The 14,743-nt window shown below is 36.5% G+C and overlaps 1 protein-coding gene across 12 annotated transcripts in view; it reads left to right on the plus strand.

Annotated features, from left to right (window-relative positions):
• The window catches only part of FAM13C (family with sequence similarity 13 member C), a 132,078-nt gene that overhangs the window by 39,154 nt on the left and 78,181 nt on the right, over nucleotides 1-14,743 (plus strand). For all 12 annotated transcript variants that reach the window (XM_068688749.1, XM_068688750.1, XM_068688752.1 and 9 more), the window contains one exon: nucleotides 3,297-3,343. In XM_068688749.1, the coding sequence (XP_068544850.1) occupies nucleotides 3,297-3,343 (47 nt within the window). The remainder of the gene's footprint in view (nucleotides 1-3,296; nucleotides 3,344-14,743) is intronic.

Below are 14,743 nucleotides of genomic sequence, written 5' to 3' on the forward strand. Positions count from 1 at the left end.
TAAATGCAGCCATGCAGTTGAAGTCAAATGATCAAAGTGGTGTTTAAAATGCCCAGAAAGTTAAAACTGCATTTTTCTTATAAGAAGGAGTTTTGATAGCATTGCTTACCTGCGTGGAGAGCACTGATGGGCTCTCATGATATTTAGGTAATTAACTGTGGCATTATGAAGGAAAATAGAGAGAACTTTTCTTGGATTTTTTTTTTTTTTTTCCCAGAAGTAGCTCAAGAGTTTCTCTATGGTAGAAAAATTGGTGGACATTGCAAGGCCTTTGCTAGGTCTTGCAAAATATGTGAGTTTGGAGCATACTCCCAGCCCAGCCTCTTTTCTGTATGTGATTTCCACTGCCAAGTACTGTATGTTTTGTTGTTGTTGTTGTTGTTGGTTTTTTCAATTAAATTTATTTCCTGAGCATTCCCATGTCTCTCTCCTAAACAAGCCCATAGCAGATTATTGCTAACAGGCTTAATGTTTTGCCTAGCTAGAGGCTTCCCAAATCAGAGTTTCCCAATATGCAGTTCAAAAATAAACCAGCCCCCACACTGTTGCGATTGCCCATGTTTCTGCTTCACAGAAATCAGATTAGTAATGAAATGCATCCTCTTTCTGCTCCTTGCCCCCAAAAAGTCAGTTACATTGTGCTAACAACTGCAATAGGACAAATCAGTCCTGAAGCTTATAGTTGAGGTATTAGCAAGAACTTTTGAAAAGACTAAAAGAGAAATGTTTGAACTCCTTTGTCTTCAAAATATTTGTCTAGCTTGCTTGCAGTGTGCCAAAATAATTGTGCCCCATGAGGAGATGTGTCAGTTGGAATTTGAGGTAGGTAGTAAGCTGATTTCCAGGCCAGCTTGAACAATAACTGAACAGGACAAACATTTCCTCCCTGTGTGGCTTTTTGAGCACTATAACAAAGTGGCATTGCAGTGTTTCATATTGCAGGTCTGAAAGTTTGTGCAGAGCAGGAACAAGAACATTGTAAGAAGGCAACATATATCTAAACAAAGGTTTTAATATGGATCAAACAGAATAACCAAAAAACGACAACAACAACAACAAACATTTAGCTATGTTCTTTATAAAATGTTTCTAGGAGTTTAGTGTGTTATCTTTCTGCTCATCAGTGTAGAGGAATGCTGAATTCACAATTATTTGCTACCACAGTGGATGATACCTGTTTTTACTGAGTAGGGTGTTTAGAGTTGAAAACAACTGTTTCTTTTAAATGAATAAACATTTAAAAATTTTAGTGTGTGTTTTTACAAACATTTCAACTAATTAAAAATGGTAATATACTATTAAATTATCAAATGACATAAACAGGCTGTAGCAAATTCCTGTTCTATTCTAATTTCAGAAAACCTAAATTTACCTATTCTGGCCTTGGAAAGAGGATAAAACTAAACTATGACTAAAACTAAAATCTCAACCCCTACTAATTTTTAATATTCTATCCAGAATTTCATTAATCCATTTTGAGATTAAAGTTGGAGACAACTGATTGTGGCAGTAAATACTTAATACTTAATTGTCTTTCATTTCAAGACATATTTGTATTAATCTGTTTCTTTAAAAGCTTTATTTTTGTAAAATTATATTTTTCAAGCCAAGAATGAACGTGAGAAGGCTTGGGTCTCCAAGCTGGTATTCTCACGTAATAAACCATTTTATGTAAGTGTTGTTGAACTCATCACCTTCCTTTTCACCTGAGCATTATTACTATTAGTGAGATAAATAAATGGAAATTGCGTAGTTTAGTGCTATGCATGAAATTCCTCTTGGCAAGCACTGACTGCTCTGTGTGCATGTGTGTGTTTGTGTGTTAAAGAATTAGATCTTGCTTTATTTAACAAACAGTCCAGTGCTTGCCAACCGACTTAGCGAGTGCTTAGCATATTTAAGTTCTTAAAGTTAAATATATGCATAAGCATTTTCTTTACTTGGAGCTTAAATCACAGGTTTTCCATGTTTATGATAATTATTGTAAAGTTGCTTAAAGGCTTGGCATAATAGAAGGTTACTTGGCACTTTTTATGCGTGACAAGCTCTTCCTGGGTAACTCTGATTAAGTACGTAAAGGATATTTCATTACTACAGAATAACTACATGACAGAAGTAGTTATGATGACACTTACATGTGTACACAGCAAAATGGTGAATATTTGCAGCGTCCTGATTCCTGCACTGTGTAAGGAAAAAAACAACACAAGGGATGAATAAAAAGTGAAAAGTGTAGCAGAGTAAAAAATATTTTTTTCCAGTTTCCTACTACATCATGAACTGTTGAGTCCAGATCACACAAGATCTGATTGAAAACTCTATTTTCTCTTCTCTTAAAATAAATGAAAATGATACTGCTGAGATTTTATTTATTTTTTTTTTTTTTCAGCTGAACCCTAGTTCTGTCTTAAATGTAAAAAGCACCAGGTAGTTTGGGAAGAATTTTTGTAGTTTGTCAAATTGATGTTTCCTGTATTCCCATAGATGCTTCCCATTATGGAACTAACAATTCTTACTGTTTCAAATTTATATCTTCTGTTTGCCACAGTGTTTACCAATTATAGGGTTATCATAGCTTTTAAATCATGTAAAATTACAGATTCCTTGAACAAAAGGGATTTAATATATGTAATGCATTAGATTAGTGTGAAAAGCAGCAGAGCCAAGACTTCTGGGAGCAGAGATGACTGCACACAGGCTACAGCAATGTCAGAAAATTTGGGTTTGGACAAAGTATTCTTTTGAATCTAAGATAAGCTGTCCTTACTGGTTTGGATTTATTACCATTGAAAAATGAAAACAGGAAAAAAAACACACATGCACAAAAAAACCAAACAAACAGCCTACTATTGCTCAATCAACAGACTTACTTTTTTTCCTCCCTCTCTAAGGAGATGCTATATACAGTTATGTTTTATGGTCTGGATATTTTTTGTACACTTCTTGTTTATTCCTACTGAATTAATGTATTGCTTTATTATATGCAGAAAGATGCATTAATGGCCACTAATTTAGTGGTCATTAAAGTATTATTTTAATACTTTAAACAGAACAACTGTTTTTTTTTTAGGATTGTCTTTTTTTCCAGCTCCCTTGCATGGACTGTGAAATAAGAAAAAGATGGTGTGCAATCCTGAGCACAACAAGAAAATTACCAACACTTTAATAAACTAGAAGTGTGTATGAAATAATTAATTTTCATGAAAATTGACAAGAACAGTGCAACGGAACATTGGATCAAACTTGTCTTGAACTGAAACCCAGTCTTGTACATTTTGTTTCTTTTCTTGGTGCAGGAGAACAATAAAGAAGATGAGGAGAGAGACAGATCTGCATTATTAAGGTAGGATGAAAGCACCTGTTGTTTAATGGCTCCGTGGAAACTTTTGATATCTCATTACCAATCCATATAATATATGTCTATAATGTAATGACAGTTGGTTTACTGGAGCAGTAACCTCCCCCCAAAATGAAAATTCTCAAATGTTAATGGTAATGTATATGAATTGTATATGAACTACACACAGATTAATCTAGCAAGCTAAAGTCACTCGCTGAGGCCAGACATGTATTCTACATTCTTGGGTGCTTTGACTTAATTTCTTTAATTATTTGGTATTTCTCTAATTTTGTATTCTGCTTGTACACGGGTATATCTCTGTATGAGCCTATATCACGGGTCACATGTTGGGGTTTCCTAAAAATGCAAGGATGAACTGCCTGGTTTCACAGAGTGTTTCAGGGCTTTTCACTGGTGTGGTATTGCATCAAGAGGCTGAGATGTGTTCAGAATAAATATATAAATAACTGTGTGCACTTACCCCTGGGAAGGGGAGGATGTTGGCAGTAAAATCAGCATCTTGATAGCTTACTTTGGGAGCAGAGTGGGGTGGCCAATGACTATACCTTATGCAGATGGTTAAATTTAGTGGAGGGAGGAAAACTGATGCATAAACAAAGCTGAAATCCTTTGCTGCGTTTGTCAGAAGGATTTGGCTTTTACTAGACTTAAGTTTATGTAAGCAAGCAGTATTTTGTTATGCCCCAAGACTAAATTTGCTTGCATCATTTCTCCAGCATATGACTTGGGGGATGTCTGACCACAGGACCATAGCTTAGCCAAAAAAATTCTTAAGGGAATATTTTTTACCCATAAGGCTTAAAAATATAGTAATGCCTTCACACCCTTTTTTTGCATTTTGCAATAGCTATACTTGGACTAACCTAACAATCACTGGAAAATCATGGTATATCCTTCAGATTTTGTGGGTTTTGTTCTGAGATTCCACTGAAACACTGCAGTGGATGCCAAGTTAATTGTGCTCTGCAGTGAAAAAACAGAGGTAAAGTTGTTATAGCTCAGAGCAACTTCAAGTATTTCCCAGATATTTTGGAACACCAGACACTGCTACTTAATCCCACTTAAAATTCTGCTTGCTTTGCCAGAAATGCAGAACATTAATAAACCGCATTAGTTAGGAAATAGCTTTCTGAGTGAAGTAGGGAAGATAATTCAAGGTTTTAGACAAAGCTATTGAAGCAGAGACAAGCTGGCATTTCCCAAAAGCTAATCAAATACTCATAGAGCAATAGGAGACTGTAATATATCATTTGGGAGACAAAAGTTATGGGAGAAGATTTCAAAGGCTACTATCTCTATTTGCCAGCAGGTAGTACCTCCTGGTGTTGAGCCTTTAGCATTATAGAAATTGCCAAACACTGCTTGAAGTAATCATCTGTTCTGTGAGAGGATATCTTCTAAATCATACTGATTGTTTAGGCCTGGTGGAGGACTTGCATATAGACCTAACTCATATCTGAATCTGAAATACAGTATTTGGTTCAGTAGATAATAACAATTCTGGGCATTTTTTCTATGTTTTTGGATCATAATGGAACAACTGGCAATTGTTTTTTCCTGATTGCACTGAGTATAACTTCTTAGTGTCTTACACAGTCATTGGTAAGTGATGATTTGGATGTTCATCCACCTTACAAAACAGACAAATTTCAGTATTTGCATTGAGTATGTGTGTGTATTTGTATATATATGTATGTATATATATATATGTGTGTGTTCCACTGTTTACATAATAAATGTAACACATATGTATGTTCCACTGTTTATTAAATACATACATGTATGAATGTATTTTATAAACAGCAGAACATAATACTAAGGAGACTGGAAATGCTCAGCTTCAACTCTACTGGAATTAGGACTTCCTTCTCAGGAATTTCAGTTCAAGTCTGGGGAAGGAGGGGAATTTAAAGTCAAATTTTTTATCTTCAGCTTGTCATAAATTTTGGTTTAAACAACAAACAAACAAAAACAACAAAAGTCATTCAAAATATTTTACTGAATACATTTGACATGATTTTTTTACTTGCTAAATTAAACTTCTGCAGCAAATTCAAACCTAGGTTGTGTTTCTTTGGGACAGATGGATTCACCCATCTCACTGAACCCAGTATTCACTGGTGTTCATTATTCTACAGCCAAGATCTGGTGAAGATCGGCAACAAGTAATTTTTTCATAGAATCAACTTTGAATATGCCTGTCTCAGAAGCAGTGCAGTTACTTTTTTAATAAGTATCAGCAAGTGGGCCAATTGCTGTTACGAACTTCCTCAATTTTTTGTTTTTGTTCAAACAAAATTAAGAGAATGTAGTTGAGTAATCACTTTGCAGACCCTCAAGCCAGTAAAGGGTACCACTTACAAAGCTATAAACCCAACTGTTTGTTACTGCAACTCTGCTGGAGTGAAAAAGCATAGCAATTTGTTTCTGGTTAAATAGGATGGACTACCCATAACAAGTCATTTGAGTTAGCTTGGCAGATCCTTGTCTAAACAGAGAATGAAGCACCTGTATGAAGTGACGACTTCTGGCAAACAGGGACACTACCTGTATTGGGCAACATTGTTCGTTTAAAAAAATTATCCACTACCATCAGAAGGTCACAAATCTGTCAGTCTGCCACCCAAAAAATATGTACTGCACAAAGATTCATGAAGTAAATATGCAGGAGAGAGCCATAGCCTCAGTGTGTTGTGATGGGAACAGGTACTGTAATTAAGAAACCTGCTGGATGTACTGTAAAGCTTACTGGTTCAGAATCAAAGTACTGATCTTCTGTTAGCAAAAAATTACCTTTCTGTTAAGTCTAAACACAATTAAGTGCTTCCCTGTTTCTCAGTATATACATCAGTAGAGGAAAGTGTTACCAAGAGTAAGTAACTGGGAAAGGACAGTAAATCTACTTCAGGTTGCCAAAATTCATGTCTAGCTCTGAACTTAGTGAGACTAAATACCACACACCTGCCTTAACATCACTGATATTAAATACGGTAGTTGTTGTTTAATACACCTGTAGGGTGGAACTAGTTTCTTTGGCAATTCAGGCATTCTCAGATAAAACAGGATAGTGGTTCCCTTCTTCAGTTACTGCATTTTTGTATCATATTCTAGAATGCAAACTTTTCCTGATTATTTAACTTTGATCAAATTCCATTTATAATGGAAAAGTGAGGATGACTCTTACTTTTGGTTAACAAGCTACAGACTTTCATTTACTTTACTTTGATGCTATTTTAATTTTCTGTAACCAGAGGTATCTTTCATTTAGCTGGTTTACTATTATGCCCTTTTAAAGCAATTCAGTAGGCTATCACAAGATAGCTATTGACTGATTTTCTGTTTTGTTTCAGAGTGGCTTAACTTGATGCATATACAAATCTGTCAGCTTAGGAACCTGATGTACAAAAACATGTTTGACAGATACCTATCAGTATGCTTAGCCTGGCAATTTTAATCCCTTTAAATTACATTTGTTATTAAGGGCAAATAAAATGTCTTTCTTGGGGACAGACATTAGCATATATGGGATTTCTAGAAATACTGTGGGGTATTTGTCTTTTGTGAATAATTGATTTTGGCAGGTGCATTCTGTTGGGCTTTTTTTGTTGTTACTTATTTTCATGTAAAAGCTAATTGTTAAATATAATTAGATTTACCAGCTGTGCTGGGTGAATTCAAGGATAGCTTCAGGAACACCCCAGAGCACCACACTATAACCAGGGTAGTGTCACTAGTCTGCCTGTACATTATGCTAAATACTGTTGAATCTAGTAGGCACAAATACTATCATGGGTCTGTTATTGCTATGGGAGACTGATGTTTTGTCCTGCCCAGCTCCATTATATGTCTCCCAGTATATATAATTCCAATGACCTTTTTGAAAAAGATGTGCAAAGTAGCCAGAGGGCTTAGAGTATAAAATTTTAGCAATGTAAAAAAAATGTACTTAGTCCCACCTATCAAGATAGCTTTGTCAAAAATGATATAAAACTAGCAAGACCACAAAAAAAAGTTTGAAATGGATGAAAGTATGTTTTGAAGGAGAGGATCATAAGGCTGATGTTTCACTTCCCTCCTTTTCTCTTCTAACATGCTCTTCATAAAATATGCAAATGAAATGACAATTAAAATTGAAGATCAAGGATGGCAAAATTGATGAGCAAAGTTTCACAAAGTCAGGCTTGTCAAGAGAAGGCTTGTCCAGTGATTTTGAGCATTGTATGTAGATACATCTTAGGGAAAGATCCAGACTAAGCAGATGCAGGTACATCTTCTCTCATACATGTGGAAGGATCATCATGAATGTTTGTAGCTAATGTAATCTGCTTTCCAGAACCAGCTCAGCTCTGCTGTATCTGTCCATGTGTGTGCATGCACTCTTGAGTCCTATACATTGATATGAAGTATGCAGCAGGGATTATTTCAAGTGGATTTGATGAGAATGAAGTCATAAATTATGTAACTGAAACTCTTTGTAAGTAGGTATTGTGCCAAACATTGAGATTTCATTTTTAACTTTCACTTCGGGAGGGGAGGAGGAAGAAATATTAGAGTATTTTCCAAATGAAAGTGAATAGTTTTCATCCAGTCACTAGTAAAATTAAATCCAATGACAACTGACATGTGCAAAATCCTTAGGAAGTGCTGTTGGCAGTCATTATAAATAGTAGTTCAGTGGGTTCCCTTTCAGCTTTGGGGGTTTGACAGTAGATCTCTACAGAAGCTTTAAGTTACTGTATTTCAATCTGTAAGTATAATTATTCAAATTTCCCTAATTTCCCCTTAAAAGCAGTCATTAAAATTTGCTGACATTTCACCCTTTCTTCAGGGAGCATGGCAGACTGAGGAAGCATCAGTTTTCCAGAATTTATGCCAAAGCAAAGTTTTACCTTACTTTCTGTCAAGTGGCTTATTTTTCACGCAGCTGTAAAGCAGGTGTCTGTATCTCAGTGTAACTACTGCTACAGTAAATTGAATGAGGCAAGTACTAATATCCTTGAAGGCTGAAACAACTTTGAGGATCATGAGTCATATCAGCTGTGTGGGTGGAGCTGAAGAACTGGAATTACACGAACTGTTTCCTTATTGATTTCTTATGAAAATACAGTTTATTTAAATTCAGAGCTTTGGGCAGTGTACGTAAAAGGAGAAGGCTGTCCAATTTGCAGTAGGGACAGTACTGAGCTACAAAATCCAGAGTTTGTCCCAAGTCTGAGATTGGGTTTGCTTTACTTACAACTTTCACAGTCTCTCTCATTAAATTGCAGCATCTCAATGCTGGCACCTTTCTTTGCTACTCTGGAATAACAAGGCTGCATTTCTGGATCCAGTTAGTGACGTATCTTGACTGGGAACTGAATATGATCACCTTGGGCTTTAACAGTGACAGTGATAAACCATACAGGGAACCATTTTGTAACAAGGTTTTTTCCTAACTTGAGGTAGTTAGTAACTGTCTCTCATTTAAGCCTTACCTAAAGTAGTGTAGCTAATGGTGTTTCTATACTGAAATGTTTTATGATGGCATATAACTTGATAAGCCAAAGTTGCATTTGCTCTTTGCTCTTGATAATTTGAGACAAAATTCTTCTCCAGAGAAACTATATGGCAGTTATTTCAATGAGAGTAAAAATGCTTAAGAACTGAGTCAAGAAACACGTTCCCAAGTCAGAGCCCTTGTTAAGAACTACAGATTTCAAACATATGTTAATTATACTTTAAATTACAGATTTATGTTCTGTCTGTAACTTCAAATACTATGAAGACTTTTTTTCTTCTAAATTTTTCTCTTTTCAACTATTGCTGCATCAAACAAAATCTGCCCGTGTTTTGAGAATTGCCAGCTAATTGGGCTTTCTAATTATCATAAAGTGTGTCGGTGCTTTATAAAGCATGCTGCTGTTGTGTGCTGAAGTGATAGTGTAATTCAATCATATGCAAAATATATAAATAGCCATCTCTTTTTGCACGTACGGTAGATCTGTGCTGTCTGTGGGCGAGCTCTTGGCTGCAGGGACAGAGATGTTTTGGTGTTAATGGGCAGTGCAGAGGCATGGGGAGCAGAGCGGTGCAGGCTGGGCTCCTTGCTGTTAATGCACCTCTGCCTGCCAGTGTAAACAGCTGTGGTAATGCAGCCTCATCCTGGGCTCTCCTTCTGGAGCAGTTCCTTAGCTTTAGAGGCAGTTAATGACTAAATCTTCCTTCACAGGAAGGGTATGAAAGAAAGCGTCTCAGAGCTGATTTTATTTGCTGATGAAATACAGAGCAGAACTCTGTAACTAATTGAATTTCTCTTAGCTTCCTAGCCTAGCTTCAATATCTTCTGGGTTTTTTAGTACTCAGACTTCATGGGAAAGGTGGTATGCAAAGATGTTTTCATAAAATGACATTGTCAGTGTGGAATATTTTAGGCTTTTGTTTTTATTCTTACGGTCAAATATGTTTTGCACTTTGGGATCTGTTCATTTTGAGAAATATTGAAGATCTCTATTGTCTGTTGACTTTGTTACTGTTCTACAGATATACCTTTGACAAGAGCTGAGCCTGGAAAATAGCAGATTATGAATTTTATGAACACCTTTCTCTGAAATGGCACTTAGGATGTGTGGTTTTCTTCTGGTATGACATTAATGCTGTTTATGGCACAGCAGGATTGTCAAGAGAATTTGAAAATTAGAGGATATGATTCATCATAAAAACAGTGGTAATGTTATTTTCCGTGACTACTGGCCCATGATGTAAATCTGGATCAGATCTTGCTTTATTATTGAGACAGAATTTTGGCATGTAGGGAAAGAGTTTCCCTCATATTCCTTGAAGCTTTCTTTGATACCACAGGCCATCTAACTGTTTAATTTTATTTAATTTTTTCAGAATAATGTAGTAGCTGAGAGTAATGGCAAAAACATGGAAAAAAACCTCTTAGCACAAGAGAGCAGAAATGCTAGACAGTTATTGTAACATCCTGCAAAACGTTTCCAGAGAGGATGGAAGTGGCCTGAAAAGATGTTCCTGCTCATTTCAGATTGCCAAAGAGATCATCAGGCCCACTAATTAATTGTCAAGTTTAATGAAGCATTCTGAACCTTGAGTTTGAAGGCACTTATAAACCACTAGCAGTATGCAAAGCCTCTGATTTTCCCTTATTTCATAATAATTATTAATTTGTTCTAATATTTCAGCATCCCTGCATCCCCAGCATGTGGGGTTGAAATGCTCTGTTTTGCTTTGGTTTACCTCTAAGCTGAAGACTCAATTATGGTTAACTCCAGTGAATTAATTAAAGCAAGTTTTGTCTCTTTATGTAGTAGCGAAATTTTGGTTGCTAACAATAATATTATTTATTGTTGGTTTTCACTAAACATTCCTCTGAACACTTGCGATGAAATATTTCGGGGGGGTTTAACGTAACTACTGGGGACGATGCTGCAGAGACTCTTTCCAAGTAATGGGGCATCCTTTTTCTATTACCAATTAAAGGACTTGAAAGCAATGTTCTTATTCTACAAAGAAGGCTGAGAGAATTTTCTTATTAAGTAAATGTCCCAATACCCTGTTGTCATGTGCCACAGGCTTTTACCTTAAAGGAATAAGGGAAAGCATTGGTAAAATCCAAACTCCTAGCATGAAGAAAAGGGACCTGTTTCAATAGGTGTGGTGTACAGTGCATGATCTGTGCTCTAAAACCTCTGTGCAAATGTCACAGTTGAGGGGAAGAGAAAAAGGCTTGTGCTCTGATATGCACTTAAAACTTTTTTTTTTTCTGTTGAGGAAAAAAAGTACTGCTGTGCATATCACGCATCTGACACTTGCAGTCAGCGTCCTGCAGCAGCAGGTCTAGCAGGCAGCCGTCCTCAGCTAATGATGCTTTTTCCTCTCCCCTTCTGCCTTCTATTATTTGAGCTCTGCTTCTGTGATTGTGCTTTAGATTTTAAAATATGTATCTATCTTCTTCTGATGTGTCTCGGTGTTCTTTCTCAAAACAGAAACTTAGTTTCACTGCCTTGTAGTTAATTCTTAGCTCTCCAAGAGGTTGCCTTATTCATGAGGGACTGTTCTGTACCCTTCGTTTCACTGCAGAATGTTTTATTTTCAGATCACTCTGGGTCATCCTCTTACCATGTTTCACAAGAGTTTTTAATCCAAAAAGATTTCTTGATAAAAACTTTTAGGAAGACCCTTAACCCTCTGCAGAGTGTTCCTTGCTGATAATACAGGATGTTTTGGTGACACTTCATTGAGTGTAGAATGAAAAAGCTTCTAGCCAGCTCTCTGATAGTGGATAAGTGTTTTGCGAGTATTGCAGCTGACAGCTGATGTTCTGGGTGGCTGTGAATTCATTCTTGTTTATGGCCAATGTCAGAAATTCATTAGTAACTGTGTAACTGAATACTGTTCAACATCTTAGTCATAATGTGTTACTCTGATTAGAGTTTGTTGTTAGATAAATTTACACTGCCATAGACCTTCAGATAGCTTTCTCAATATGAAGCTACTGGCAACTGGAAAAAAAAGCTTTGGTTTTATTTTTGAAAGGAAGTTTTGTACACTGCTTGGATTCTGTCATGAAGGGAAATGTTTGTAATTATTTGCCTTTTCTTAAGCCACATTGCTACTAGGGAAGAAAAAGCCCCATCCTGGTTTGTAGGAGTCTTTTAAAGGAAAACTCTTTTGCTGAGGAAAGAAAGCAAGATTAAATGTTTTCCCTAGTTTTTGATGCAGTGCTTGGTACTGTTTTATGGAAGGAATGGAAACTCTGGATGTTTCATTTTTCTGCTTGGACTGCGTACCTCAGAAGTGGCACAGGTACTTTTCTTGTAGGGCAGAGTCAGACAAATCTCATGCAGTCCAGCTGTGACTAACGAAGACATGGGACATGTGGACGGTGCCTCCAGGCCCCTGCTGGGGTTCTCTGTTGGGTAGCACCAAAAACCAACAGTGCTTAGGAACGTGGATCTGGAATTTCAAAAACTCTCTCTAATGTCTGGGCGTGACTGGAGCTAGGGTTTGGTTTAACCCCTAGCAGTGTTTTAGAGTCTGTAGGGCTCTGCTTGTCCCACTGCACACAGGCAGTGGCACTGCCCAGACAGAATAACTGGGAGCATGCTGTTGGCTTTATAAAGTCCCCTTGCAAACTGAGGCAGAGTTATGACTTTATACAAACACATATATTGGCTATTTTGTTCTTATGCTTTGAAAGATAACTGCACGTTGCATCTATTTATCAAACTATGCACACAACACCGTGATTTTGAACACTACTGTCATCCTTTTTTTTTTTTTTTTTTTTTTCCCAAACATGATATACTGACTTAGTGGAAGGTTGCTAAATTTGTGTTACAATTGCTATACTATACAGTGGGCAGTATGCAAGCTGTTGTTACATCGGGCTTGGCCAGGTATGTGTTTGAATATGTAGGTCAATCTGCAGTTTAACAGATAAGGTTGCCATTTTTTCAGTGACTGCTAAATTATTTTCTCGGATACTGATATTTATTTATTTATTTATTCATTTAATGAAACTGATTTCTTTGCCACCTAGTTTTCCAAAGAATTTTCCATTTCCCTTCAGGGCTTTCCAAAGATCTGGCATTTTTACATCACATATGTTACATCCAACATTTTTCAAAATAATAATGGGGATATAGTGAATTTAGTGAACCTTCATAAAAACAAACTCTCTGAACCTGCTATGGTTTCATTGTAATATGTTGAAATGGATATGTCAGCAGCAGCATTTTTCATCCTAGATTTCAAGTTCAGTACTTTTCCATATAAATAACATATTCCTGAGTTAATGGAAAATTCATGCTGAGCTACTTCATATTGGCTAGTTTTGCGTGTCACCTCCGATGTTTCTGTTGGCTGGCAAAAAGGGCTGGTATTTTCTATTTATCAGGTCTTTTGACTGTTTCTCTGCAGCGAACTAAATCTAATAGCCTGCAGGTGGAACACTTCAAATATAAAAGGAAAAGATGGCTGATTACATCGAAAGCCAGCAAGCTTCCAGTCACACTGCTGAAATGTTGTTTCTAAATCAACTTTGATATTTAATTTGTTTGACTTGTTTGATGATTTTGAAAAATAATTTTATAACTCCAAGAAGGCTGATGTCTGGATCATTTACTCCTTTAATGTGAGCACAAATGAACAAATATGTTAGAACTGTCAAGGTAAAAAACGTCTATTTTTTACAAAAAAAAATAAAATTATGGTGCAACCTTGTTAGGTTTTAGTTTCAGCATGAAAAAAGCTTGACTGTCTTTCAGAGAAAGCTCTGAGAAGTCTGCTGCTTACATTTTTCACTTGCTTGCTCTAGAGACCGTACAAAACTGTTAATAGAAAAGACTATATGCTGACTGAAATTGAGACTGTAGTTGGATTTTTTCTGTTTTATAACTATATATCCTTACCAAAACAAAAAATCTAAGAAAAAGTTTTAGCTAAGCTCTTACAATTGTCAGCTTTCATCCTTTACCATTGGCAGTTTAAAAACATAATGTGGTGACACCGATACAGTATCTCATAAAAATTGCATGCTGCAGCTGTTTTCTCATGGAAAATGTCTTTCCACTAAAATCCTTGATGCATTTTTTTTTCATTGTCCCCCCTTCAAAATACCAAATCAACAACTCCTTCACCATCTGCTCTTAAGAGAAGCAAAATGACAGAAGTTTTCAGCAGAGTAGTTAGAACCCCCTTCTTCTCCCCAGTTCTGTTCTTAACTTTGTATATTTTGTGTTTTCTTAATTCTGTGGTGCAGAAAATTTAGTGTTTTTTTTTCAAAACCACAATTTTATATGAAAAAGCACTTCCATATCCTCATCTGTTCAAACAACTGTATCCCTTTGTAGTCTGTAGAATCCTGTGGGAATACTTTGTATCATAGTTTCTTGCTTTTCTTTTGTTTTGTTTTAAGAGATTTGTTCAGAAGATCTGGGGTTGCCGTGCAAGATGGTAACAGAATTTTGAACAAGCTGTATGCAATTAAAATTGGAAAATTTTCTAGAATGTTGTGGTTTTTTTTTGAGAATATTTTAAGCCTGGTCCCATCTGAGCACCAAGAAAGACCATACAAGAGTTTATGAGACTTGTAAAAGTGTAATACAGTTATGCTGGGAAAGCAGATGGTGAAAGTACAGTGTGGGTGGACTCCTGGATAATATCCATATAAAGCCTACAGTCTCAGGTATCACGAAACCCTAGGGAAAATACAGTGTCGTTTTGCAATGAAGCTGACATATTGTTGGGCAGCCAAATAGGGAGTAAATTTACACCTTGCTCCTGCCAAAGCTGTGGTGCAGTCAGGGTAGGACTGCAGGAGCCAGAAGTGCAGCAAGCACACAGACTGTCCAAGCTCCAGGATGGGAGGTGGCTCCCTTA

This window comes from Anas acuta, chromosome 7 (assembly GCF_963932015.1).
Source record: "Anas acuta chromosome 7, bAnaAcu1.1, whole genome shotgun sequence".
In the NCBI taxonomy this organism is placed as follows: Eukaryota; Metazoa; Chordata; class Aves; order Anseriformes; family Anatidae; genus Anas; species Anas acuta.